The 26,335-nt window shown below is 47.0% G+C and overlaps 9 protein-coding genes across 9 annotated transcripts; 6 read left to right on the top strand and 3 right to left on the bottom strand.

Annotated features, from left to right (window-relative positions):
- Nucleotides 1–437: 437 nt before the first annotated feature.
- Nucleotides 438–1,565, top strand: BDV27DRAFT_114466 (DUF202 domain-containing protein). The gene is made up of 3 exons (XM_032064605.1): nucleotides 438–840; nucleotides 1,004–1,287; nucleotides 1,357–1,565. The coding sequence occupies exons 1-3, from the start codon at nucleotides 477–479 to the stop codon at nucleotides 1,408–1,410; spliced, it is 702 nt and encodes a 233-aa protein (XP_031932829.1). The 5' UTR covers nucleotides 438–476; the 3' UTR covers nucleotides 1,411–1,565.
- Nucleotides 1,566–1,851: 286 nt separating this feature from the next.
- Nucleotides 1,852–3,177, bottom strand: BDV27DRAFT_152826 (aromatic ring-hydroxylating oxygenase subunit alpha; the record flags this gene model as incomplete). Its single annotated transcript, XM_032071654.1, has 2 exons — nucleotides 1,852–2,266; nucleotides 2,336–3,177. The coding sequence occupies 2 exons, from the start codon at nucleotides 3,175–3,177 to the stop codon at nucleotides 1,852–1,854; spliced, it is 1,257 nt and encodes a 418-aa protein (XP_031932828.1).
- A 3,496-nt stretch (nucleotides 3,178–6,673) lies between these two features.
- Nucleotides 6,674–7,405, bottom strand: BDV27DRAFT_152825 (uncharacterized protein; the record flags this gene model as incomplete). The annotated part of the gene is made up of 1 exon (XM_032071653.1): nucleotides 6,674–7,405. One exon carries the CDS (start codon nucleotides 7,403–7,405, stop codon nucleotides 6,674–6,676), a length of 732 nt encoding a protein of 243 aa, XP_031932827.1.
- A 2,834-nt stretch (nucleotides 7,406–10,239) lies between these two features.
- Nucleotides 10,240–11,538, bottom strand: BDV27DRAFT_152824 (wax synthase family protein; the record flags this gene model as incomplete). Its single annotated transcript, XM_032071652.1, has 2 exons — nucleotides 10,240–10,672; nucleotides 10,724–11,538. 2 exons carry the CDS (start codon nucleotides 11,536–11,538, stop codon nucleotides 10,240–10,242), a joined length of 1,248 nt encoding a protein of 415 aa, XP_031932826.1.
- Nucleotides 11,539–13,427: 1,889 nt separating this feature from the next.
- On the top strand, nucleotides 13,428–13,921 carry BDV27DRAFT_120433 (uncharacterized protein). The gene is made up of 4 exons (XM_032065103.1): nucleotides 13,428–13,473; nucleotides 13,527–13,597; nucleotides 13,651–13,737; nucleotides 13,784–13,921. The coding sequence occupies exons 1-4, from the start codon at nucleotides 13,459–13,461 to the stop codon at nucleotides 13,875–13,877; spliced, it is 267 nt and encodes an 88-aa protein (XP_031932825.1). The 5' UTR covers nucleotides 13,428–13,458; the 3' UTR covers nucleotides 13,878–13,921.
- Nucleotides 13,922–15,415: 1,494 nt separating this feature from the next.
- Nucleotides 15,416–17,364, top strand: BDV27DRAFT_120431 (glutamate decarboxylase). The gene is made up of 5 exons (XM_032065102.1): nucleotides 15,416–15,732; nucleotides 15,786–15,813; nucleotides 15,867–16,499; nucleotides 16,557–17,095; nucleotides 17,146–17,364. Exons 1-5 carry the CDS (start codon nucleotides 15,515–15,517, stop codon nucleotides 17,252–17,254), a joined length of 1,527 nt encoding a protein of 508 aa, XP_031932824.1. The 5' UTR covers nucleotides 15,416–15,514; the 3' UTR covers nucleotides 17,255–17,364.
- Nucleotides 17,365–19,064: 1,700 nt separating this feature from the next.
- On the top strand, nucleotides 19,065–20,533 carry BDV27DRAFT_172392 (glycoside hydrolase family 71 protein; the record flags this gene model as incomplete). Its single annotated transcript, XM_032075862.1, has 2 exons — nucleotides 19,065–19,142; nucleotides 19,196–20,533. The coding sequence occupies 2 exons, from the start codon at nucleotides 19,065–19,067 to the stop codon at nucleotides 20,531–20,533; spliced, it is 1,416 nt and encodes a 471-aa protein (XP_031932823.1).
- Nucleotides 20,534–21,943: 1,410 nt separating this feature from the next.
- On the top strand, nucleotides 21,944–22,827 carry BDV27DRAFT_120429 (uncharacterized protein). The gene has a single exon (XM_032065101.1). It carries the CDS (start codon nucleotides 21,993–21,995, stop codon nucleotides 22,602–22,604), a length of 612 nt encoding a protein of 203 aa, XP_031932822.1. The 5' UTR covers nucleotides 21,944–21,992; the 3' UTR covers nucleotides 22,605–22,827.
- Nucleotides 22,828–24,030: 1,203 nt separating this feature from the next.
- Nucleotides 24,031–25,654, top strand: BDV27DRAFT_172390 (uncharacterized protein; the record flags this gene model as incomplete). The annotated part of the gene is made up of 2 exons (XM_032075861.1): nucleotides 24,031–24,235; nucleotides 24,409–25,654. The coding sequence occupies 2 exons, from the start codon at nucleotides 24,031–24,033 to the stop codon at nucleotides 25,620–25,622; spliced, it is 1,419 nt and encodes a 472-aa protein (XP_031932821.1). The 3' UTR covers nucleotides 25,623–25,654.
- Nucleotides 25,655–26,335: the final 681 nt, after the last annotated feature.

The raw sequence follows: 26,335 nt of genomic DNA, 5'->3' as shown, positions 1-26,335 counted from the left end.
AGGAGCCCCTTGAACGATGATTTGCCGGTGGTAGGGGGTTTTTGTGGGTGGGATGGATCTACCAGTCAAAAGTGTGGTTCTGCAGCTATTGCGCAATCGACGTGGGCGCCGAGGATGGCCCCTGATTGGCTGAGGCAGTGGATGAGGAGCTGTCAAGCGATTTAGGGTGGCACTAGAGATGTTTTGTATGTATAAGAGATCGAAGGGGTGTATATCAACTCTAGAAAGATATTGAGGAAAGAATTGATAATGATGGCAATGGTGTTTGCCATTCAAAAACCGGTTTTTCTCTCGGGGTGCGACGCAGCCAATGATACAGGTCAATTGCCTCGGCGATTGAAAGACTCCGGCGGGAGTCGCCGAGGAAAAAATGTCACCTTGAGCTCAGGAATGCCTCCACATCCACACTCCCTTACCTCGTCCCTTACCCCAAAGGACTGCCCCAGACTGCTTGATGGCCCCTTTCCTAGCAGAGAATGGAAGTCCGGTCCGACCATCACCACCATCGGGATGATGAGCCCGTCATTTCCGTCACGGGCCACGAACCCAGACCTCCATCGCCGACTGCCACGACTCATTCCCGTGGCCAAAATCGTGTCGAACGAGACGCGTTAGAACTCCACCAAATTGAGACACAGCTGGATAATGAATTCGGCTCCTCAACAGGATCGATCTCCTCTGGCGAGTATCGCATTACTACTCGTCGGACGGCATCCCGCACCAGTCAACGCACGGAACGAAGTCAAGCGCCACGTAAGGGGCTCTTAGGGAAAGTTCAGCGTTTTTGGACACGCAACGTGGTTTTGACTGTTCCGCAAAAAAGTAACCGCGATCACTTTGGTAAGCTTATTACCTTCGCCATACCCATGCCTCTTCTACCTTAGCACGGATTCGACTTCAATTGCGGCCGAGTCACGTTACTGAGCCTGTCTCGTTCTGTCTTCCTCAACCTTGCCCCTTGTTATTCACGATATAGAAGGGGAGCACTTGCTAACGATGTTAGCGCTGGAGCGGACATTCCTCGCCTATATCCGGACATCAGTGGTCATCGCAATGCAAGGCGTACTAATCGCTCAGCTCTTTCGCCTCCAACAACAACCTTCACCCGCTGATCAATTGACATACTATGAAGTAGCCATCCCCCTTTCTGTGACTTGTCATTGCATTGCCGCCGTTGTAGCAGTGATAGGGGCGTGTCGCTTTTGGAAACAACAGAATGCGGTCGCATTGGGAACCGTCTATGCCGGCGGTTGGGAGTTGAATTGTATCGGACTACTAATCGCATTGGTAAGTAATTCTGCTTTACCTAATTAGGTGACCGAAAGAAGAGATATGATGGTAGCTAATCCGGCATAGATAATCTTGGCGCTTTTTGTCTTATCAATTGTGGTCATGGTTGAACTTGAATAATAAGAATCAAAAGCTCGAGAAAAGTAATAGACTTGTACAGTACGGCTATTGGATGGCTATCACATTGTTGATCAATAACATGGCATCTAGTGTACAGGATAGGCAGAGGCAAAATAATTATGCTCTGAATCTAATGAAAGCAAGCTTTGACATCTACACCTGATGAGCAAGGGATATATCTTATGTAGGTATATGGAGACACATGTCCATGAATCTTATACATGACTGCGTTTACGATAGAATGTTCGATGTATCTTCAAGGGTGCATTGCAATCTAACCCTAACGAACACCTAACACTAGCTATGATTGAAAGAGAGACATCATACATGACTCATGACAAAAAACTTCGCAAAATCGCTCCAAATGCATGCAAATGAACAAAACAATGGTATAACAGAAAAGAAAGGAGAGAGAAACGTCATAGAATCCATTTCATCGCATCACCAAGCCAAGACCTCCTTCTGGGATCCACAGGCGAGACCCGAGCAGATCTCCTCATCCTTCGCGCTGACCTTAGCGTCATCGGGCAACTGCTGTCTCGCCGGCCAGATCTCCCGGCCCTCCTTCTTCTCCCGGTCAAAGTGCTCCGTGACGACCTCGCGACAGGTGCTCTGGAAGAAGAGGGGAGCCTTCTCGTACTTCGGGTGCAGCTGGCCATTGACAAAGACACCCCGGTTGAGATTCTTCTGCGCGTTGTTGCAGAGGACCTTGTCTTCTCCCATGACACGCGCATACATGTCATTGATCAGCCGGAAATCCTCTTCCGGCGCGTCCTTATGTCTCCAGATTTCATAGGCCATGGTCGAATGGTTAGGACCCTTCGGGAGGAATTTTTGAACCATCATCCAATGTTTCCTGTATACGTAGGTTAGAGACGTTGTCACATTTACGGTTGCAGATCAAAGATAGGGGAGCCAAACTTACGTGACAGTCATGGAGGAATTGGGGAAGTAATAGGTGCTCGCGGTGTTCAGACCTTTCGCGATCTGTTCGGGGGTCGACTTGCAGTGGTGCTGGATATGTCCGTCTTTGACATCGCTGTCGAACGAGTCCAGGTTCAGGAATGCCGGGATATCGGCGTGGGTGGTGGGGCAGTGGTAACACTCATTAAAGTTATCCGCCAGAATCTTCCAGTTGTAGTCACCCTCCATTTGATAGGTGTGGTCGAATTCGTATTCGTCGAAGTTGATGCCATTCTCCTGGTAGCGCGCCTGCTTATCGACGTCCTCAAAGTGCTCCTCCCAGGAAACTTCTGGGACTTCCTTCGAGTCCATGTTCACCCAGATGAAGCCGTTCACATCGACCTTGACGTGGATGCGGAAGAGACTGTTCTTTTCCTTGTCGAATCCATCCAGCTCCTGGTAGCCGGGCGCCTTGGCCAGCTTGCCGTTCAATCCGTAGGACCAGCCGTGGTAGCGGCATGCGATGATCTTCTTGTTTCCGTAACCCTCTTCCTCGATGACGGGGTACGCACGGTGGCGGCAGACATTGTGGAACGCATTGATGTTGCCCTGTCGGTCACGGTTGATAACGAAGTCGAATCCGGCGACCTCGTAGCGGAGCCAGTCACCAGCCTCCTTGAGACGCGAGCTGTGAGTGATGAACAACCATCTCTTGGAGAAGATCGCACGGCGCTCGAGCTCATACATCTCCGGCGCGGTATACCATGATGCCGGCAGAGCACGGACGGGGGTAGGCTTAACCTCCGCGCCCTTAGTCGTGGAGGCCTTGTTGCCAAAGTTGAAGTAGTGAAGCATTGAAGTCATGGCTGATGGTGTAGAGAGAGAAGGTCACAGTAGAGTGTCCAAGTGTTGCTTCTGTTCGTGATCTTGGTAGACAGACTTTCGCCAACAGTAGTGACCGGAGAGCCCTTTTTATGTCCATACTGAGACGCCTTCTGATATCAACTGATCGTAATCTCGTCTTATCAAACTCCACCATTGCCACTATGAACATGACACATGGCTAAACTGGATTTGGAATGCGTAATGAGAACATTGATAAGACATTTGTGGAATGTGCCCGGTGGTTATGGACTCAATAACCCCATGGGGTAAGAAGCCCACCTGAAATGGGTATGTTTTAACCAAAATCAGCCGTGGAGATCCATCCTGGAGACTCGCGGCACTGGGGGCCGAGATGCCATTGATAAGTCGGACCCATTGCCGCGGGACGCCCGAGAGAGGGTGGCAGGCGTCGGCTTTCCCGACGCCCCCTAATCGCCCACATTTCCAACTTCACCTTGGCTATTTTGAGACGATCTCGCGCTTTTCTCTCCACACATTTTCTGGCCTCTTATCTTCAGATATCCACTTCAATTTACTCCTTCTACTGATATGCACAGATTATACATTCAATTGATCTGATGCTTGATTCTATGTATCACTATCATTCTCCACTGTACATACAATTCACCAACAGCAGAATTGAAGACACAAAACATGTCATTATGATTCACTAAACAAAACATATCTGGTACCGAGGTCACACTCCAACTCTACAAGCTATACAACTTCCACAGTTGATCCTGCTATCCCCAGTGATCGAACAAGGGAAAAAGAAAGTGCACTCCTCGCCACTGCAACAACCCAAGATGTCATGTGAGGGAAACACTGGAAACTTTTTCCCAAAAGGAACAGGTACCAAACAAACGGTTAGTCAACAAGCGCAAAAGATCAACTACTGGGTGGTGGTCCGGTGACATCTAGACAACGCAATCAAAAACAAGCAGTAACCCATCGTCATTAGTCCGGGCGCAAACCCGACACTAATAACCCCTCCTTGTCGGTTCTCCCGTGCAGATAAACAAGTCCAAAGTGCTCCACTTCATTCATCGCCGAAATAGTGGGTCTGTTTCCAGCCGCCGTGCCTGGCTCTCTTCTGCCACTACGCAGATAAGATACTCACTAATGCTGCACGAAGTAAACTGGTTTGGGCATGAGGAATGAGAACATACTTTTACCCCTCAATAACTATAACTTAAACCAGGATGATCGTATAGGCGAATATGTATGTGCTTATGTGCGCTTTGCCATGTTAGGCTGTCATGGTGACATGAACGTCCCCACATATCAATGCCCAAGATCCGCCATCCCCGCGCTCCGATGCCGAATAGGTGTACGGGTGATAAGAAGGGTGGGCTGGAGAGCGATCCTTTCGGGTTCAAGCCGAGATTGAATGGTCTCGGCAGACCGCGGAGAAGAGGTAGATATGTCCGCGATGTTGCCGATGAGGCATGGATTGGAAAGAACAACAATATCTACGATATCAATGAATCTTCTAGAAGACTTTTTAGCCCGCAGATAGCCCAATGGAGAGGATAAGTATAATCAGTAAATGTAGTTCTAGCCTTGTAGGCATCATTTTGTGAAGTTGAATCAAAGAGTTATACATGCATAAGATCATCCAGCCTGGTGATGATGCTGATCTCCGTGGACCCGGTCTACGGCCATACCGGAAGGGGAACTTGTGCGGGTGATCAACAAGGTATACCTTTCGGGCGACACCATTGTCTTGCGGATTTCTCTTTGCGTATTCCTTAGCCTTTTCTGGGCGGCGGAGAAATGATCCTCTCGGCTATTGTTCATGTTAACCTTGCAACTGTTGTGTCGGAAAAGATGTGCACAAGTATTCTACTATGTGGTTCTCGTTACACTGGCATTGGGGTCAAGTCCTCATGGAAGGAAGTATGCGTATACATCTCTGTTTTAATCCGTCCCAAGTCTTTCGATTATTATCCTAATCACAATCCTTCCCTCAGTGAAACCCTTCCGCAGATGATAATATTCCAGATCAGCGCGACTCAGAGAAAGCACCGGCAGATCATACAAGCACGATGAACCATAGACTTCACAAGGCCAGTCTCTTACAAAGTAAACACCAACTAAGGATTAATCTGGAATCCCAGCACTACTCCTTCAAGCACCATATCCTCCCTAGCCACATCCACAGCGGAAGACACACTCGACGGCCTCGTCAATATGTCTCGAAACCATTTGACTTCAGCACAGATTTAGATACGCCAACGAATTCCCGATCCGGAGTAATTGTTACCACCATACTATTGGGGATTGATATCGCAACACTTCTTGCTCTAGCAATCTATGTCCATATGATTTCCCCACTGGGTAGGCTGGTTGGGGCTTCTTCACAATGGTCCTTAATAGATTTTACGATAGGTAATCGAGTGCCCTTGCTACTTGCGAAAGATATAGGCCGAATTATAACCCTTGACCAGATGCCACGATATTTAGGGGATGCTGTACCGGATGAGAAGCATGGATATGTCACACTAGGAAATGGAGGATCAATTCATCAGCGGAGAGAAAATATGATTGTTATCCTCAAAATCCTGGCAATCAAGGATCCTATACCTGAGCTAGGTCGACGTAGTCCTCGTGAGGATCAGGTGCATGCAAAACATTGATAAATTATCGTAACGGTCCCATTCTCGTAGAATCCAACATATGAGACGTCGGGTTTCTTGCATTCATCCATTCATTACCTTGGCCATTTTCTTGTCTTGTTTGGTTGACAGTCTATTCTGCGATAAGCAGCCGAAAGGAAACCACAAGGTAGTAACTCAGTAGGTAACGAGTAGCAGCGCCATAGGTATGAGAAAAGATCCTTACACTTCTTAATCAGAGTCCTGAAACCATTTCATGGAGAGAGGGATAAACGGCTACTTGCCATCCGGTAACCCGATATCTAACCCCAATCCATGTACGCCAAACCTTCCCCGGGTGGTAAGACATATGTGATGTGCTGCCATAGGACATAAATGGATGATATGATATGATATGCCCCGCACTCACTAGCTTACAGTTGCCATGCATCCGCTGCAGAAGACCCCTACCCCTTACCTTTTGGGATCTGGGAATTCAGGGGAACCGAGATACCCAACCACATTGATTTCTGACTCCAGGATATTGTCAATGAAAAACAAACAAATGAAGACAAGGGAAATTGGAATAAAATCATCTTCACCACGGAATCATAAATATATTAAATCTATGTCTATTAGACGCACTGGTATCTAGTACAAAACCGGTGCAATGAAAAAGCTTTCTCAAGCCGATCAAAAAATACAAAACATAGAATGGTATCTAAATTTTCCCCAAAATGTACAAGATCGAGGGTTCGTCGTCCGTCTGTCCGCGAAACATCGTTTCATAAACCGTTTGATGCTAGCGTAAACTGGGTCAAAGTTAGCTTGGTTAATTGGGTGACATAGTCAGAAGGGGGGAGAAGCAGTTCTTACATTTACACGCGGTTACCAACGATCGCAATGACGGTACCGACAGGCACGCCGACCTGGGGGAGACCAAGGCCAGAGACGAGACCGGTGACTTCAGGGGAGAGCTGGATGAGGAGGGCACCGCCATCCTTGCCGACAACGGTGACGACATTCTGGACGGCAGGGCCAAGGTCCTTGACGAGGACACCGACGCTGGAGGCAGCAGCGACAACACCACCGAGAGGAGCGGCGAGTTGAGGGAGACCGAGACCGGCGACGAGGGCGGTGACTTCAGGGGAGAGCTGGATGAGGAGGAGCTGGGCGTTGGGGCCGGTCACGACGAGGATGTTGTTGACCTCGGGGGCAAGGTCCTGGAGGAGCTTGCCTTTGCCGGCGCCGGTGGCGGGAGCTGCAGAGGGAGCTGCAGAGGGAACGGCTCCGGTGGAAGGAGTAGGAACGGCGGAGGGAAGTCCAGATGGGAGGCCAGATGGGAGGCCGGAGGGGACGACTCCAGTGGTCCCGGCAGGTGCCTGTCCAAGGAAGCCGATAATGGTACCCAGGGGCAAATCATTGCTGCCGCCGCCAAGGAGTCCACCGATAAGTCCACCGAGAAGTCCACCGAGAAGTCCGTTGAGGTCAAGGAGGTTGCCGACGACGGGTAAGCCGCTGGTCACGCCAGACAAGCCGGAGAAGCCGCCCAGGGCAGGGGCACCAATGGCAGTGGAAGCCAGAGCAGAGAGGATGTAAGCGAACTTCATTTTGGGAGGTATGTTAAGGAGAGAAATGAGAGACTGGGATGATGATGATGATTATTATTATTATTATTAAAGACTGGATAGGAATGAATGAATGAATGAATAAGAGAGTGAGTGATTGATGCTGAAGTAAAAGGGTGTAGTCTGGAGGGTTAGGAACAGGTTTATATACAGTTGAACAGGGTGATCGTCCTTCGCCGGAGACCCAGATGAGAGTCCTGATGCCTTCTCAGCAAGGGTGGGTGGAGACGTTCCAGAGATTCAGAATTGAGAGTGGAGTTAGGGCAATTATCTCGTGTTGGTGGAGATAGTACCCATGCTATTGATGGCATGAATCGCGTTATAGGATGATTGAACGGACGATCTTATTACCAGCCTTGTGCGGCTTTCAGTCCTATGCGTCAGTGTATTGTTTAGTATTCTCAATCACCTCCACCCGAAGTATCGAGATCTGATTCGTCTGCTGTAATTTGATATATCAGCAGACCCAGCCAATGGCCATATAGCTTTGTATTGGGATATGTCTATTACAAAAGATACTAGAGTACGACATCGGTATCTGTCCCTCAACATGCGTAATGAGAAACAAGTAGTTACAGAGTAAAGCCGCTTCAGTTTGTGTGATTCAGCTTTCATCTCCCAGTCCTCCTTCCCCCTCCAAAGTGAGGGGCCAGTACTAATTCATCGTTGCACTTTCCTATTTTGGCTCTTCATCTGTTCCACAGTGCGTAGATACTTCGCATATGAGATACCCAGGGCAGTCCTTAGAACGAAATGGGTCCTACACACCCTACTAACCTGAATGCCGACAGATCTCGGTTCTCCGGCTTTACCATCTTCATCTTTACCAGACCAGGATGATACCAAAATCAGGGGGATTCAGCTTCCAGCTGAATAGTTCCAGAAAAGTGAACCATACTACGAGCTATACCTGCGCTATGGCGTTGTACAGTGGTTCGATTTGTGTTATTGATTGGCTAGGGCCGCTTTGCAGATGGTAAATTATGCCGACCATTGGGCCCAGCCACTGGCTAGAGGCTTAAGGGTCAGGTCCCTGTCGATCGTTATATTAGCGTTCATCGACATATGTGGTAGATACGGAGTACATAGGGTAGTCTCCACTGTGGCTCTGGCTGCCTTCAATTATGGCTCCACTGACCATTACACTTCGCTTTAGCCTACCAGCCGTCTGTTAGCTAGTTTAGTAGATCAGTTGCTTATTTCGTTGATGTGTTGAGCCACGACCAAAGTTAGAAATACGGGTCAATCGGCAAACCTCCGCGGCAGGAAATCATGATCTTCTAGAAAGTGAGAGACAGGTAAGATGAATATGTACCGTCTTGCAAATCATAATAATTCGAATGGCGCGATTTTCCATGCGTCGGCAGTTAAGGTTTTTCTTTACTTTTCTTGCGCCGGTGTAAATCCGGTGAACTATCGAATACTCTAGCTTGACTGTAGATCATCTCCACACAGACAACTTAGTCCTGGAGAAGATTCGGTAGATGGAAAAGTCAGATCAGAGAAGTGCCGTTCAATCAACTCTGTTCATGAAGGTAATCTCTTCTTAATAATATAGAGAAACACTTGGCTATATTTCAATCCTAGCAACTCACTACAAAACGACCAGATACCTGTCTACAAGAATACCAAGCTTACTATTTTATTTAGGGGTTGCATAGTCCATCCTCGCTTAGAAAGTTTGCAGAATAGATTCCTTAAAAGAGACATCAAATGTGATATCAGGTCTACACGCGGCCAGCGAGCGTGTATTTCTAAGCCATGTTCACGCCACCTCCTGCATCTTTAGGTTACTCGGAGATGTAATCCGTGTATAATCTACTCCTTACTGGTAATCAACACTAAATGATCTACTATTACAGCTCAGAATGGCTTGCATCAAACCTGGAACTCGGTCCGTTCAGCCTCCCCTTGCGTCGTTCTATACGGATAGGCGGTGATTAAATGGTACTGCATGGTTGAGGTCACTTGGGGGGTTGGATAGGTCATTGGATTGCGTGCTTGGTCTACGCCAACTCGGATCACCTTTTCAGTACTCCGTAGACATGTCCGATTTTACCCAATCCAATTACAAATAGCAATATGGCGGGTACTTTTCATGACCCGGAAAATTATTCCTGCGGGCACGGAAAGCCATCATTCTGACTTTGCGCCACAAGCTAACCCGGTGTAATGAAAATTGTCACTTTACCGTATTAAACATGATTACACTAGCGTTGGGGGTAACTCAGTAGCTGGACCTGTATTATCGATACGGACGGGTGACTTGAGGCGCTCTTGGCATCTTTCGGTCCATGAAATCGTTCGTTGATGGTATCGAGATATGTAGTAAGTGAACATAATGGCTATGTGCTATGTCCAGTATAGATAAGCATTTTTATCGTTTATGATAGCTTACAAAGTTAACTAACTGCATGATCAATGTACATTTTGAAGTCTGTTGGTTGTGCTACGTACGTTAAGTAGTGCATGATATCTTGACGGGTGGATATATATATTTATGTCTTCAACGACGCTGAACAACCACTTTTGTTAACACATCTGATGGTTATGAAAACATTCGTATTTAATTGTACAGATATTCATCCAAAATACACGATCTTATTTGAAGAAAGTATAAGCCTGTTGTTTAATCCTTTTCATTCTGAGCAGATGTTCTTTTGGCTATGGCATTCGCAAACAGCTACTCCGTACTCTACCCACTAACTAGGCTTGATTCACGTGATATAGTCTCTTAAAGTACGTCTACACTACTGGCTGATGACTAAACAAATGCATCTCTAAAAACAGGCAGAGTCGGCCGATACATTGTAGCGTTATAATGGCAAAGCTCCAAGGATAGGAACCGGAGACATGGCCCGTTGTCCATCCTTATACAGACAAAGCATGATGGGATTCAACCACACGGGCGTCGTCCACAAGAGGAACAGCCCCACCCATACGTATCCTACCGCACGCCTAAAAAGAGGACTCATTCTCTCAATCTGAGCGTGAAACAGGGATTGGACGATACCCTCAAACATAACGCCAAGAGCTTGGAGACAAAAGAACCACACAGCACCGGTTTTGTCTCGGGGGACACCGAATGCCAAGTCCATTCCCATGTGGATAAATCCAGACACGGTAAAAGCGAAAAGCACACGTGGGTAGCAGGCCCACCGCGACTTAGGGGGTATCCGTAGAACAGAGAAGGAGATGAAGTCTGCGTTGGAGACGAGAAGCGTACGAAGGACTTGGTGCCATGCCGTTCTGATCCCTGTTAGTCGATTTCTCATTGGTGGTGACGAAAGGTTTACTTACCCCCATAGTCGTGTTAAAGACCAAGCTTCAGTCAGTGAATTGGCCACTGGTGGCCACTCCACGGGGTCGTAAATTCCTAACGCTACCAGCATGATGCCTCCAAGGCTATACATCCCCACGATGGCGGCCCTGCATACGATACCGAACGAGATCGTGATCATACCGTGAACCAGGATTGTATCTGACGATGTCCCGTGCAACCAAGGGGCGAGAATCATTTTGCTGTCCGATAGCTCCGCCATAGCGCCAGCCAGGCGAGGGTCGCTCGGGTCCATAGTACATAGATGTACCAATAAGAACGCGATACATACTTTCACACTGCCCTGCACCACAAACTTTAAACGGGAGGGTACATATTGCGGATTGGTGCTGTCGAACACGGGGAGTCTCGAAATCTGCCACGGCGTGTTGATGCGGCGATAATTGAACGCGATGTTTTGCGACCAGAGAAGCCGACGGAAGAGAGTCGACTTTAGGGAGTAGGAGCTCTCTTTCTTGGGAGCTTTATCGCCGGACCTTTTCGCCTCCCACTCAACCTGCGCCTCGTAGGAGACCCGACTCAACACCAGCATATCAATGGCGTTCAGTACGTTCACCCAACACATGGCCGCCAACGGCCCTCCTGCTCTCGTGTCGGCAAATGACTCAGCAACGCGAGATTGGAACGAGTATGCTAACGCTATTACGATCGCCGCGGCCATGGACCGGACGATAGACTGGGACGGCGTAAGAGCCACAGTCAACCCTGTTACCAGCTGGACGAGGCCCCATTGCGCCAGAGGGACACGCCAGGGCTCAAACGCGGCGGGGTCCATGGTTGAGAATGTTGAAGAGAGTTACGAAGGGATACAGAAATCGTGACGGCTTTCACTGCGATTGGGCTGAGTTAGGCTGGGAGACTAAAATTTTCAGTTTGCATTAGGGCCTACGATTTGGCTGGTGATCAGCATCTATTTACGGGAAAAAAACAATGTTATCGTGGCTTCTGACGATATTGATTGGTTGATTCGAAACTACGAGTCATCTTACTGTTGATGGAGCCTCGAAATAGCCCCATTTACTATTTTCTTTGTCCATTCTGGTTGGTTGAAATTGGTTCGTGCAGATCTCCTTACTGCTTCTGGTATGTGGGCCATCCGTATAGGCTCCGCTAGATGCTTTGTCATGTTATCCTCCCAAACAAGAGACTCAAACGAGAAGTCCCGTTGATTATAATTTCACATCTTCCAGGCAGATATGGCAGAGAACGTACTCAACGGGGGAAGATTTATCCATGACTATATTTGTTGTGCGATAATTAATACCATGTTCTTACATTGGCGCATCCCGCCTCGAAAACTCGCACACTGCAGTACCTGACGCAGCATATACTATCAATTGCCTACAATTTTGTATCCAACAAACGCTTCGAATTGACGCTGGAGCATGTGCAATATCACGAGCTCTAGTAAAATTTCATGCAACATGCTGCGTACATACACGGATGTGTTTCAACAATCAAGCCTTAGTGCGCTTTCCCCTGCATAATGAAAGGCTTACACAAACCCAGAAGTACCGGAATCATAGCTATGTGTTCATCATGCAAGGTATGTTGTAATACATATCAGGACCATGCAATGTAAGCTTCCTAACAAGAGGGGGCTTCTATGGCTGGTAATATGGCCTTCATAGACTATGAAGAACAAGGTGAAAGAAGTGGATCTGTCTAGCGCAAATTAGGGTCCACCAAAGCAGGTTGACCTTGGGCACCAAGCCTGGATACGATACACTGACATACCCACCATATATATTGGTAGTGGGGAGAAGTGCTGAGGGGAGAATCTCACAGCAGCTCCTGAGCGTACTGGAAAGCTCTCCCAGCCTATCCATTAGAAAGGGCCAATGTAGGGAACGTACCATGTATTCTTCAAAAACTCCTTTTTATAAAGTCAATGAAGTGCTCCAGCGTATGGGTCGTTAGTCTAGGGCTTTTCCACATGACACCAATCTGTTATCGCTTGCGACGAGTAGGATGAGGGTGTGTCTCGCTGTCACGAACCGACGGTGATTGCTGATAAGGCCAGACTCGAAGCGAAAAGACGTTATACCTGACCCTTCAGGATAATATTTAAAATCATCGTCTACTTTCAGTATATATTACGTGTATCTTGCTTAGGCATTTCGAGGGATCTATGATCTGTCCATGTGGTCGCAAACAATATTTCCAAACCAGTAGACCGTCAAGATTTCTCCGCCGAAAAATCTTCTGCTTACACAATACCGACCTATGGATACAGTGTCTGCGTCTAAATGTTGTTTTACTTGCGAAGCAGATGATAAAGATCCCGGGATATGGATTTTTGAGCAAGCGGGAATGCGGGGAAGGGCCGAGATGGCAATGACATTTAGCCAACCATGGAGAGTTATGTCAATAGCAAGCATGCTTTGATTGATAGCTTTGGAAATGACAAGGAATGACTGGTTCTCGGGATGTGATCCATGGTTCAGGTCGAGCATGAGGTCAAATATGACCTCACCAACCAACCCGCACGAATTAGACCAATAGATATTTGGTTAAAAAAGCTTCGGCTTGAAGCAAAGCTAACGCTTATCGAGAAAGCTATTTCCTGGAATCTAGATCGAACAACCGTCCATGGAAAGTTATAAAGTCTGCAGTCCGCTGCTTGGTTTTGAGTTGTAGAACACCCAACTTACTGCACTAGCTTTAAGAAAGACATATCATAACCCAAAACAAGATGGTCAAAGATCTCGTAAGATGCGACCATGGATTCTATATAAGTTCCTGTCGTTAACCAGCTTCCAGACATTTGATATCAGTTACGACAACGAGCTAGCTCACATATACTACGGAGACGGGAAAAAGCTTGCTGATCAGTACGAATGCTAGAGGTTCAATCCCATCCTCTCAGTCTAATGTCCATGAGCAGTTTACGGGAGATTTATCACGACAAGAATCTCCAGTTTCCTAATGAATTCGACTCTAATTTAACTACACCTCCGATCCATTATATGTCGTATGTGCCTTGTGATTGAGACTAGGCTCCCAACTAACTGTAGTAGGGTGGAAGCACCGGATGAAGCCGATGTTGACGATTTGAAGAATGTGAATGTTCCTCCTGGCTTGAATGTTGATATTCTGGATTGGCATTTGTAAACGTTGGGAAGGGTTGGGCTTCTGCGCTTGCTCCTCGAGGTGTTAATAAGGCGTAGGGTCTGTTCGTTAGGTAACATATAACTTGTTTTCACATCTAAAACGTAGACTCGTAAGAATGAATCTGGAGTACTCGTGTACATATGCAATAAATAATGTCCTCTATGCCATATCAGCTATGTAATACTGCATTCTTAAGCACAAGATCCAGTGCGACGTGAATGTTCCCATGGTTGGACACCAATGTATATGCCATCTCCCCTAGCAGCTTGCGATGTGCGACTTGATTAAATGTCATCGCTGTCTTGGTTGCAGTTAACAGTTACTGCTCTATTTCTGGAAGACCTCGTAGTCCAAATAGGATCGGACTAGGATCCCGACGACCGCTAGAATGTTCGTCTTAGTTCAAAAAGGAAGCATTTTGAGCATGTATTTGCAGCAGGGATAAAAGTCATGAAAATGTCGTATCTCTTTATCAGAGTATAGCACATCTTCGACACAGCGCTCCCTGTTAAGATAAACATGACTAGGCAGGTAGGAAGGTGCATGTCTCGCCGACCGTTTTGGAATATTGTTCAGGATTATCATCGCAGCCTTTGCCCTCCACCTCCGTGGCTGGGATCTCCCGCCGAGTGCTCGAAAGAGTGGATAACAAAGCTGTGAGAACACAAGGCAGAATGAAGCATAATAGCTTCCGGAATGTAACCGCCACTCTGGAGCTTTAGTTAAGTGTTAGAACCATTTTTCCATGTAAGCTGAGTGATATCAGACGTCCTTGAGACGACCAACGACAGGGCATCCATCTTTGAAGCTCCAGGCTTAGAAGACGGATAGGGCATTTCAGGATATCTGCCACGCTCAGCCTTTGCCTACTGTGATTCACTTGTCCGTTCGTTGACACTGCAGTTCATTGTTGTAGATCATTATGCTTTGTGGTGGATATAGCGCAACCACCTGACAGTCTGTGATTGTCAAGATAAATGAATGAACCTGGTATATCGTCATGATGCAGTGGTTGAGTTTGATAGAGAACGTTTCTTCGTGGGCTAAGTATAGAAATCGAATGTGCAATATATGTCTTTTGTCGACACGGCTGGGACTTCATCTTCCAGTAACCTTTCGAATGAGGCGAGAAAAACAAAATAAAAAGTAAAGAGCCAGTGGTCCAGCATCCCCGGCCACATTGATGATCTAGAATTTGATCTAAAACGATAGACCTTAATCTATCCCTTGTGAGAAATTCCTCGCCCGAACCCCGATTCTCCGTTCCATATCAACACACAAAGGAGACACCATGTTCAAAGAGCTAGAAAGCATGCAGAATGTCGTCAGGAGACTTGCTAGCCAGATCAGGTTCTACTATTTACTATTTCTCATGTTGGAAAAGAATTCCCGCAGCGTCACATCGATTGATGAGCCGAGGCCACCATGACGAGTGGTGAGGTCATCGTGTACGTAAACTCGAAGATCTCGTACAACCAAAAACGACGAGAGAAAAAAAAAAAAAAAAAAGGATTTATTCTCGTATACTCAAGCTTTCTGCTGATCCTTAGGAAAAATATAATCCATATAATCCGACCGTGCCGATCATCTCATCCCTTGCATAGATCCCGTCAGCGGTATTGACGATCACCACCACCATGGTCCACCTATCCAGAGTAAAAAGGGGCAAGCAGGCTCAAAAGCCTCAGCACGAGCAAGATCAAGGAGAAGGCGCGGCGACCCCGTACGTGTATGGAACACATTATGCCACTGAAGAGCTTCCGGAGCATGTCATGTCTGAACGGGAAATGCCCGCAGATGTTGCTCTCCGGTTGATTAAGGATGAATTGAGTTTGGATGGAAACCCTCTGCTCAAGTGCGCTTCCTTTTTCCTCCTCATGTTTGTATCTTGGTCTGATGGTGGTTTAGTCTCGCGAGTTTTGTTACCACGTATATGGTAAGTTGTTGTTGGCTGCGTGTGTCACTGTCCAGATGTGCTAATTCCAACAGGAAGATGAAGCGCAAAATCTCATGACCGAGGCGATGAGCAAGAACTTCATTGATTTCGAAGAATACCCACAAACCGCGCACATTCAGAACCGCTGCATTAACATGATCGCGAATTTGCTGAACGCGCCGACCACCGAAGGGAACGGTGACCAGGATTGCCTCGGGACGTCCACGATCGGATCATCGGAAGCGATTATGCTCGCGACACTGGCCATGAAGAAACGCTGGCAGAAAAAGCGCAAGGCAGAGGGGAAGGACTGGACGCGTCCGAATATCGTCATGAACAGTGCGGTGCAGGTGTGTTGGGAAAAGGCAGCGAGATACTTTGACGTCGAGGAGAAGTACGTCTATTGCACGGATACACGATATGTGATAGACCCGAAGACTGCAGTGGATATGGTGGACGAGAACACGATCGGCATTTGCGCTATTATGGGCACAACCTACACGGGACAGTATGAAGATGTCAAAGGGATCAATGACTTGCTCAAAGCGAAGAATATCGACTGCCCGATTCACGTCGACGCAGCTAGTGGCGGCTTTGTGGCGCCATTCGTAAGGCCAGAACTGGAGTGGGATTTCCGACTGGAAAAGGTAGTGTCGATTAATGTCTCTGGACATAAGTATGGATTGGTAGGTTCTGCATGATTTATACTATGCCTTTATCCTAAGTATATGCTAATTGCAAAGGTCTACCCTGGCGTCGGTTGGGTCTTCTGGCGCTCTCCTGAATATCTACCCGAAGAGCTCATCTTCAACGTTAATTATCTCGGCTCCAACCAGGCCACGTTTACATTGAACTTTTCAAAGGGTGCCTCCCATGTTATCGGCCAGTACTACCAACTGATCCGACTAGGCAAGCATGGATATCGATCTATCATGCAAAATCTTACGAAAGTATCGGATTACTTAGCAGATGAGCTAAAGAAACTTGGATTCTTGATCATGAGCGATGGCAACGGCCGCGGCTTACCACTCGTTGCTTTCAGAATGAAGCCTGATGACGATCGACTGTATGACGAATTTGCTTTGGCTCATGTTCTTCGCCAACGCGGATGGATCATTCCGGCATATACAATGGCTCCACATAGTAACCAGTTGAAGATGATGCGTGTTGTCCTTCGAGAGGACTTTACCATGCACCGGTGTAATATCCTCCTTGAGGACATCAAGGCCGCATTGAAATCACTAGAAGAGATGGATGCCGAGATGATCCAGAAATACACGCTGTATGTCCTCGACCCGACTAATGCGGAGTATAGGCTAACAGGTAAAATAGGCATCTTAGGGCGCACAGCGACAGGAAACTGCCGCAGCAACATGCACATTACAAGAATGAAAAACACTCATTGCAGGGTAGGACTGGGAAGACGCATAGTGTATGTTGATTTTACTTCGTGCTGTTGGACACTTTCCAAAAGTATCTCCTACTCGATAGCCCCCAATGTTATAATTTCCAGTAATTACATGCGGAATTAGTCATATTAGCCAATACAAGCACAAATACCTCGCAAGAGAGTGAAGAATCGTAAATGCAAGAGGCTATAGAATTAAACTCGTAACTTGATTAGAACTGACATGGGAGAAGTAGGAGGCGACATTCGAAAAGCACAGCATGACAGCTGGTCAAGTAATAATGAAGCAAGGCCTAAGGCTGGCATGTAGTACAAACACAGTCCAATTTGCAATGAGGCATAAGGTTGTCTGGAAAGTGTATGTTCCAGTGTTCATATTAATCCTAGGGTTTAGGGCATCATTTGCCAGTAAGTACGGAGCCAAGAGATCATGGAAATCCTCGTTCTTGAGAGAATTCATAATAGGAATACGGAGTAAGACAAATAGTTTCCTTTTTCGTAGTGCATATCCACATATAATGCTCGTCTCATTTTGCTCATCTAACTCAAACCTCCAAATTTAGTGGAGCCCGATTGACAAATTCGCAGCATAAATGTGACCAGTACATATGTCGAGACCAGTGTTCGCATGCTCAGCACGCATTGCTCCAATCAATGGACCCGTGCTTGTCCACGTCAATAGCTAAAGTGTAAAAACTCATGTCGCATGAACCTTAACCTATTTGGTGAAGTCAATTGACATCCCACAGCGCATTAGCATCCATGGTCATAGACCTCCATCAAATGTCGGTAAGCCGTAAGCATGGGGTTTTACTTGATGCCTAGAGAGCTCTATTGGTGGCGGTGCATTAATCATCACTAAGTCATTGTCGCTATCCCAGAACGATAGTTGTCGATGTGAACTGGTCGCGCGTTGCCAAGGGATTTCAGACCTCCGTTTATACCCGTTTATCGACATGGCTTGGTTTCGATTGAAAGTGGGGTTGGATTCTACGATGGTCTGTCTCTTGTTAATCGCTAAATTAATATATTTAGAGACATATTACATTCTTAAGAGTTACAGCGTTAGGTCACGGGCCACTAGTGATAGAATGGTTGCTTTTTCTCTCAATGCAAGAGAATTTTCGCAGAGCCGACGAACTACCGCAAGCATCCTATGCTCAACTTGGTGCGTATCGGTCTGCGGGATTCTCGGCTAGATAGCCGTGCCCTGTATAACAGTTGCAACTGGTTTTCCTTGTTTAGTGAACCCTAAAAGACATCATTATATGATGTATCAGATCCGTCTCGTATGGCGCCGGACTAGGAACAATAGTTTACTTCCCAGAACAGTAAGCATAAACTTTCATCATCAATAATGGCGGCCGTGCACGGGCGGCTGTCACCCTCCGGATCTTCGTAGCACATTCCATGGCGTACATGAACTCCCATTTCGACGACGATCACCGAGCTGCTGCGCAAACGCCTGCGTCAACGACCCCAGAAAACTTTCCTCTAGGGAATTTGGCTCGGATAGTTTTCGACGCTGCAGCTGATATACAATAGACCATGTGGAATATTGGTTCTTGACCGCTCCATCACACATTTCACTCTGTGAATACTCATAAACATCAGACTTTGATATTCGTATACAGCTATCCACACGCACGCTATTGATGTTTCGTGATTAGTTTGTGATATATCGGCGACAGATCATATCCCGTCAAAATGTATTTACCATTTAGAGAGTGTTATAAAGATGGGCGTAGGAGCGTGCTTTTCAAGTCATCCTTATGTCTTCATTGCCTTCCAGTTCAGGCATCTGCTTTCCTGACAGCATTTTGTATCCAGGAGGTAAATGAAAATGCAGCTTTTCTTCCTGGTAGTTTTGCTGGCCAGTGCCTGCCAGGTGCAGGCCAAGGCTGTATTTGCTCACTTTATGGTATGCTTCTCCTGTTCCTCTCAACCCCAGGCCATGGTTCTAATGTCATTCAGCTAGGGAATAGTGACAACTACACCAAGTCCAACTGGGAGCAAGACATTTCGGCGGCCAAGGAGGCACACATTGACGCATTTGCGATCAACACAGGTTTTGGCCTATCAATTCATCGAATGTTGACCGATGCATTCGCAGCTGCGGATGAACTGGACTTTAAATTATTTCTGTCCTTGGACTACTCGGGAGATGGACACTGGCCGCAGGACCAAGTAATAAAGTACCTCAAAGACTTCACCAAGCTGCCCGCTTACTTCAAAACCGACGACAACAAACCCCTTGTCTCGACATTCGAGGGGGACCAAGCTGTTGGTGATTGGAAGAACATCAAGGATAAGGTAGACTGCTTCTTTATTCCGGAATGGTCCGGGCTGCGCCCAGAGAAAGCCATCTCCTATGAGCAAGTCGACGGCCTGATGAGCTGGACTGCTTGGCCAAATGGTACCGACCCAATGACCACAGAAGCCGACAAAGAGTATCTGGACGCTCTCAAGGGGAAACCCTACATTATGCCTGTCTCGCCTTGGTTCTACACCAATCTGGTTAGGTACCATAAGAATTGGGTATGGCAGGGCGATGACCTCTGGTACACACGTTGGCAGCAGGTTCTCGAGATCGAACCAGACTATGTGGAAATTCTCACCTGGAATGACTATGGCGAGTCGCACTACATTGGTCCGATACATCAGAGCGGCCTTGCGGTCTTCGATTACGGGCAGGCGCCCTTCGACTATGCTAATGGCATGCCCCATGACGGGTGGCGGAACTTCCTGCCATACGTTATCGACCTTTACAAGAACGGAGGCAAGGATGCTAAGATCGAAGACGAGGGCCTTGTCAGTTGGTACCGAGTTAACCCCGCGTCCGCATGTTTGTCGGGTAAGACCACAGGCAATACCGTTACCCAAGCGCAGCAGACGATGGAGCCCCAGGAGGTGCTCCAGGATAAGGTTTTCTTTTCCGCCCTGCTGGAGTCCTCCGCTGACATCTCTGTCACTATCGACGGCAAAAGTCGGGCTGCGAGCTGGACAGATACGCCGGACGGAGGGAAGGGGATTTACCACGGCAGCATCCCGATCAACAACCAGACTGGAGCTGTCGTCGTGACCCTAACACGAGATAATGAGTTACTAGCTGAGATTGATGGCCATCCGATCACGTCAGACTGCGTCAAAAATATGACCAACTGGAACGCATGGGTAGGAAATGCCACCTCGACGGGTCCAAAACCTTCTTCGCCGTCGGGGTCGTCAGAGCAGGACTCCTCGTCTAATCAACTAGTCCTATCAGGACTTCTCCCCGTTGCGGTGATGTCGGCTCTTTTCTTTTTGTTCTGATATAATGCTGACCATGACGTGAAAGTAATGCATGTGATGGTGAGACAGGCGATGACGCTCGAGGAATGGGTTTTGGGAGAGAAAAATGTACTGGGATACCCATCGTATGGTCTAGACCTAATTTAAAAATATAATGGATAATATTTAGTTCGTACTCGAGTCATGCTCGCCAAGCTCGCTTGCAAGATGAATCTGTAGTCTAGACTATAATAAGCAGGAGGTAACGAGCCAGGATGCGGGCCGTCGACGGTGAACCCAGTTTGCCTCGGAGGCCCTAGATAAGCGAAGATTTTCTTCAAAATTTGGAGAACGGTTCGTCTTTTGTAGATAATGGGACATTCTTAATTCGGAAGTGAATGCCGTACCCACAAGGCCCCACTGATCCATCTTTTGATCTCCCGGGTCCCAATAGAATGCCACGGTCGTTCAAGGTCCAGAACCCGAACCAACTTGAGGAGAATAACGAATAACACCGTAGCACCCCACCACGTGACTTGGCTGATTAGATGCATTCTATATTGGAGAGTCCTGGTCTTTTCGATCAATGGTTGTCCCTTTATGATCGTTGTTCATGGCAACGCATATTTGGTACAGATAAGCAACTGTATGTTTTGTAGGTTGAACAGTATATGGACACTCCTGTTCTTTCATAGCTAGTTGTCGAATATCTTCATGCTAAGATTGAGTGGCAGGGTGGGGCTATTGGCGAGGAGGGAAGGTGATAAGCCTTCAGACAATGCGCTCTGTCACTCCAGAAACCTATTGTCATAAACGATTAAGGAAAAACCACGCTATCAAGGACCAGTAAAAGGGGATAGCCAAGAATATTTAGTCAATGGGCCCCATAACCATAGAGACATCGGGGAGAAGTCAAGATGCGATCGAATAATGCCAACATCGAAAAAAACCCACTGCTGGGGATTCTCCGAGGTTGTCTATTTCCCCAACAGGAAGCTGCCACCTGACACGGGTATGGAGAGATCTACATGTAGTCAAAGACGATAGAAGTATCCACTGGTTAACATGGGTGCTAACGGTGAGTGGATCAATAGGGCTAAGTCGATGACACCAGAAGCAACGTTCGTTCGCCACACCCAGCGGCAAACTCCATCGCACTGTAACCCAAGCCAATCTGGGGAAGTCAAGCCAACTGAGGAAGCTCGGAATTAAGTTTCGTGGCTCAAATCCAGCCCTTATCTCGGTTGGCGATTTCTCGGGGCCGAGAATTATTGGCGGCAATGGCCTGGAACGCTTCAGTGATGCCATGGATGCGGACGTGAAGTGCGAGTATGATATCAAACTTTATTCATTCATAGACTTTTTGCAAGTCGCATACTTCTATAAATCCCCTGGTTGTACCCCTGGACTTCAGGGGAAAACGGAAATACCATCCTTCATCACTCTCAAAGACACAAAGCAGAGATAGCCTCGTATATACTGTGCATACCGACGTGTCAGTATGTCTGGGTCTCTCGAAACCTTCACCAGGCCCTCCGCCTTCTTTGTGCGCCATGCCTCTCGCACAAGCACAAACACCCGCATTCCTCCTATCGCTCGTCGATCTGCCTCCCCCATCTCCTGTCGTATGGCCATGTTATCGCGTGACAAGCTTGAAAGAGAAACAGCAGCCAAGAACCCCAACCTGCGTCGTTGCTTAGGCCACCAGCGACTTCTCCGCCGTTCAATTGAAGCTGCCCAAGAGGATATGCGAAAGGCCATGGCATCATTCAAGTTAGAAGACAGCGACGATGAGGACGAAATCCTTGAGGATGATTATGAACCCTCTCCCAGCCCTGTGATTCGCGAGCAGATCACAAGGGCTGTCAAGGCAATGGTCAGGCGTCGTGCAACCAGCCAGGTCTACGAGTCCGACAATGCCAATACGGCGCCGCAAATGATGCGTGTGAGCTCCAAGAATGAGAGCAGCTATGACTTATCATTGAGACAACCCAATGCCTATTACAAGACTCCATCTGTCACGACCAAACGTCGCAAACCTGCCACAAACTTTACCTTTACACGATTGTTGTGGTCGTCATCCGGCCAATCCATGCAAGCAATGACCAGCTGATCCCCACTGGAGGCGTGCTGGATAGCAACAAACATTTCTCAATCTTACCTCAACTAAGACCTCCTCATAATATTCTCTCCGACGCTACCTCTGCATTTACAACAGCGACTGCAAACCATCCTTGAGAGCATTAAACGTCATGCTTATGTTGTTCTAAAAGTTTCTAGCGCTCGCATGTCTATCAACTAGACCTGAAAATAATCGATTTTGCTGATGCTTCAACTGTGATTACACACTACGACTTTACGAAGCTTCTTGTGACGCTGTCTTTCCTTTCCCTGTATATAATCAAGCATTTTTCTTTTGTTAATGATCATGTATAATTATCTTGGTTTTGAAACTGGCTTATAGCCTTGAATACATACTTTGTGCCTACACGTTTCTTTACAGTATTGAACCAAGCCCTGTAGCCTCCTTTAATGATTCGTAACCTTGTGGAGGATTGAGAAAGGAGAAGTAAAAAAGGGGAGAAAAAGAGAAAACACTTAGGCTTCAACCTGACCTGTAGCTACTAGCACTGGTTACTAACCATCTCCAGATATCCACTATCATCCCCACGCTATACCATATACAACATTTATGTCTCGGTACGCAATAGTAATCAATAATTCTTAAGGGCCTCGCGATACATGTGAGCGGTAACCTACTTCTATCAATCTCACAAGTACTTAATGTTTAATCCAAGGTGATGAGATCAAGAAACTAAGGCACTCGGTGCCTTTCTTCTGCTTTGAAACTATGGTAAGCTTCTATGTGTTTGACTTGTCTATGCTGATCTCACCGAAACTGAAAATACAGTCCATACCAATAAATGGGTGCATACGAAAGATGTCGCTTTACCGTACATGCGAAAGTCGAAAAGGAGGGCTTTTGCTACAAAGTTTAGTAGACTTATGATTATGACTGTGGTGTTCTGGAGAGAAATTGTAGAATCTTGAACCCTATCGAACTCGTTCCAGCCACTCCTTCGCCCCACTCCTCCCAACTTCCTAAACGGGATGTATGACTATCCATCATGGATCCTCCCAGGAACTTCTCGAAGCAGTAACAATCGCTAGAGATATTATGCCTAATACAGATTATCAATTCAACAAAAAGAGTTTTCCTGTTGTTTAAGATGCTTGGATGTGTTGTTCATATTATCAGAATGTCAATTCCTGCTCGTAATTGGCTCCGCGGACACAAATGAACAATATATTTTGGTCAATGGCATTATCCATCGATCGCTACCTCGACCTTCACATGGAGCGTGCAGGGCTAGAAGTTTGGTGTCAACATCGCATCATTTCTTCGACGATAATGTCTCTCAGTGACCCTTTAAACCCCGATCGTGCATATAACCTCGACTGTGCGGTGATCCCTTTATCTCTGACCTATCCAAACCTCTCCCCATTACCTTGCTCCTAGTGCCATATCAATGCACAGTATGGTTACTCCATCTGTACAGACGCGCGCTACCTCTACGTTGCGGTCCCTGGGGTGGGACTCTCGTCCAGATGTGCATATCGAGCTCGCCGGGGAAACGGAGCACTGCCCGAATTCCTATACAACTGGGGATATAATTGAAGGGGGTGTCTTCATTGGTGTTGGCTGCGAGACAATCGTTGATGAGTTGGATATTATATTCGAAGGTAACATTTCTCTGCTTCTCTCGTACATAATATTCCTTTCCTTCTTCTTTCAATTCTTTTCATCTTTTTCTCTTTTTTTTTTTTTTTTTTTCATTTTGTTGCTGCTTTTTCTTCTCTTTTCATCTTGCTTGTTCATTACCTTCAGTCTTAACAAACCGGAGACCATCCCTAAGCTCACGATGTTAACGAAGGAGTTGCAGGATTTTCGGAAACACAACAATCACAAGTAATAGCACTTCCGAGTCAAGCAAAGGTCTGTCACACCTTTCTTGAGCTTCACCAACCCATCGGGAATGCCGAATATCCTACGTCGCGTACGCTCGTTCCTGGACGAATATACAGGTTTCCCTTCATCTTCGTTGTCCCGGAGCGACTTCCTTCTGTTACGTGTAATCACACCAAATGCAATATCCACGTCGGACGTGCTCACACTTTGCTACCCCCGAGCCTAGGAGATCCCATGCTTGCCAGTGACGGCCGCTCTTTGCTTGAAGATATGTCATCCGAACTATGCCGGATCTCTTATAGGATTCGAACCTCCCTAACGAGAAGGCCATTAGGCAACAAAAATGCCAGGGAAACATTGAGGGTGGTGGCGAAAAAAGTGCGAATCATTCCGGCCGTAGAAGAAGAGCCACCTTTGGTGGTCAACAGCTTCAGGGATGATTATTGCATGCAAAACGTGAACGACATTAAAACAGGTATTACAAGAACAAAGCGAGGCTCCATTATGGCTACAGCATCCCAGCCAAGTCCCCTTCAACTTTGTCCACCTGGTTCTCAACCCTCGTCAAATATCTGTACTACGGCTACTGTTCATCTGCGATTTGACCCGATTGGAGATGAGCCACCCCCAAAGCTGGTTTCCTTGTGCAGTAAGCTCAATGTCTCTACGTTTTATACGATCACTCCGTGGGCCGACTTTCCAAGTCCCTCTTACGTCGACTCCCTCGGAAGACATCACTACACAACGACAGTCTCCCTATCGTCACTATGCGTTTCATCAACGAAGTGGACGAAGCATTCCGCTGTCCGAATGTCGGGCCAGAGCGCTCCGGTGGACTTGACTCCGACCGAACCATTTGCTAGTACCTCTGCCACAGAGGATAGGGGCACATACTTCACAGCTGCGATCATTGTCCCAGTCACCCTCCCCTCAACGAAAGCATTTGTGCCCACCTTCCACTCCTGCCTGATATCGCGGACATATGCGCTGGATCTGAGCATATCCTATCACACACCACATATTAGTCTGTTGAGTCCATACATATCTCTCCGGCTGCCAGTTCAGGTTACTTCATTACCAAGATCGCAGCCTCTCACACCTCCTCCGCTCTATAGCGAGCTGCGTACGACCCAAGTAGTGATGAAGCAAGGCGAATATTAGCGCATAATATGCCACCAGTCATTCAAATTATCTTGTTTTCAAGACCTTGCATGGGACATTAATGAGAATTTTATGGAGTTTTTCAGCACGAATGTGAGTTTGCGGATGAATGTAGAGCATGTATAACATCATGTTCGCCAATAGGGGGTCAAAATACACACGAATCAAACCAGAAAAAAGGAAGGAAAAATGAAGGAGAGAAGAAGAGGAGAAGAAAAGACGGAGGAGGAAAAGAGAGCATTGGAGAATTCGGTATCTTAGCGAGCGACTTGAGGGATAATACCATCGGCGTCGATGTTCCTGCACCCATGAATCTTTACTCATGACGTGGATGTTGCTCTACACCGCTTTTGCATGGCGCTCGAAAGTCCCTTTAGGATTTATTATTATTATTATTATTATTATTCTTCTTCTTCTTCTTCTTCTTCGTTTTATTATTTGTTAACATGAGTCCACGCACAGCATATGAACTGTCATCTCTTGGATGACATATGAGGAGTTTTGCCAACCCTTGTGAAGGGCGCATGATCTCGAGTTAGAAAAGTATATTTGGACGGTTTCGTGTTTGAGTCTCTTTGATCTGAGCGCCATAGTGGATCCTTCGTCCTGTCCTGACCTCCGACTTGACTTTCCACTACGCAGTAACCAAGGTAGCCCCAGCCCGCCTGAGGCACGCAATGGCTTGAGCCATAACGATTGATTGGGTCCCGGTT

Source organism: Aspergillus caelatus (assembly GCF_009193585.1).
Source record: "Aspergillus caelatus strain CBS 763.97 unplaced genomic scaffold BDV27scaffold_9, whole genome shotgun sequence".
Lineage (NCBI taxonomy): Eukaryota > Fungi > Ascomycota > Eurotiomycetes > Eurotiales > Aspergillaceae > Aspergillus > Aspergillus caelatus.
Note: the sequence above shows the minus strand (reverse complement) of the source record. Positions and strands in the feature narration are given on the sequence as shown.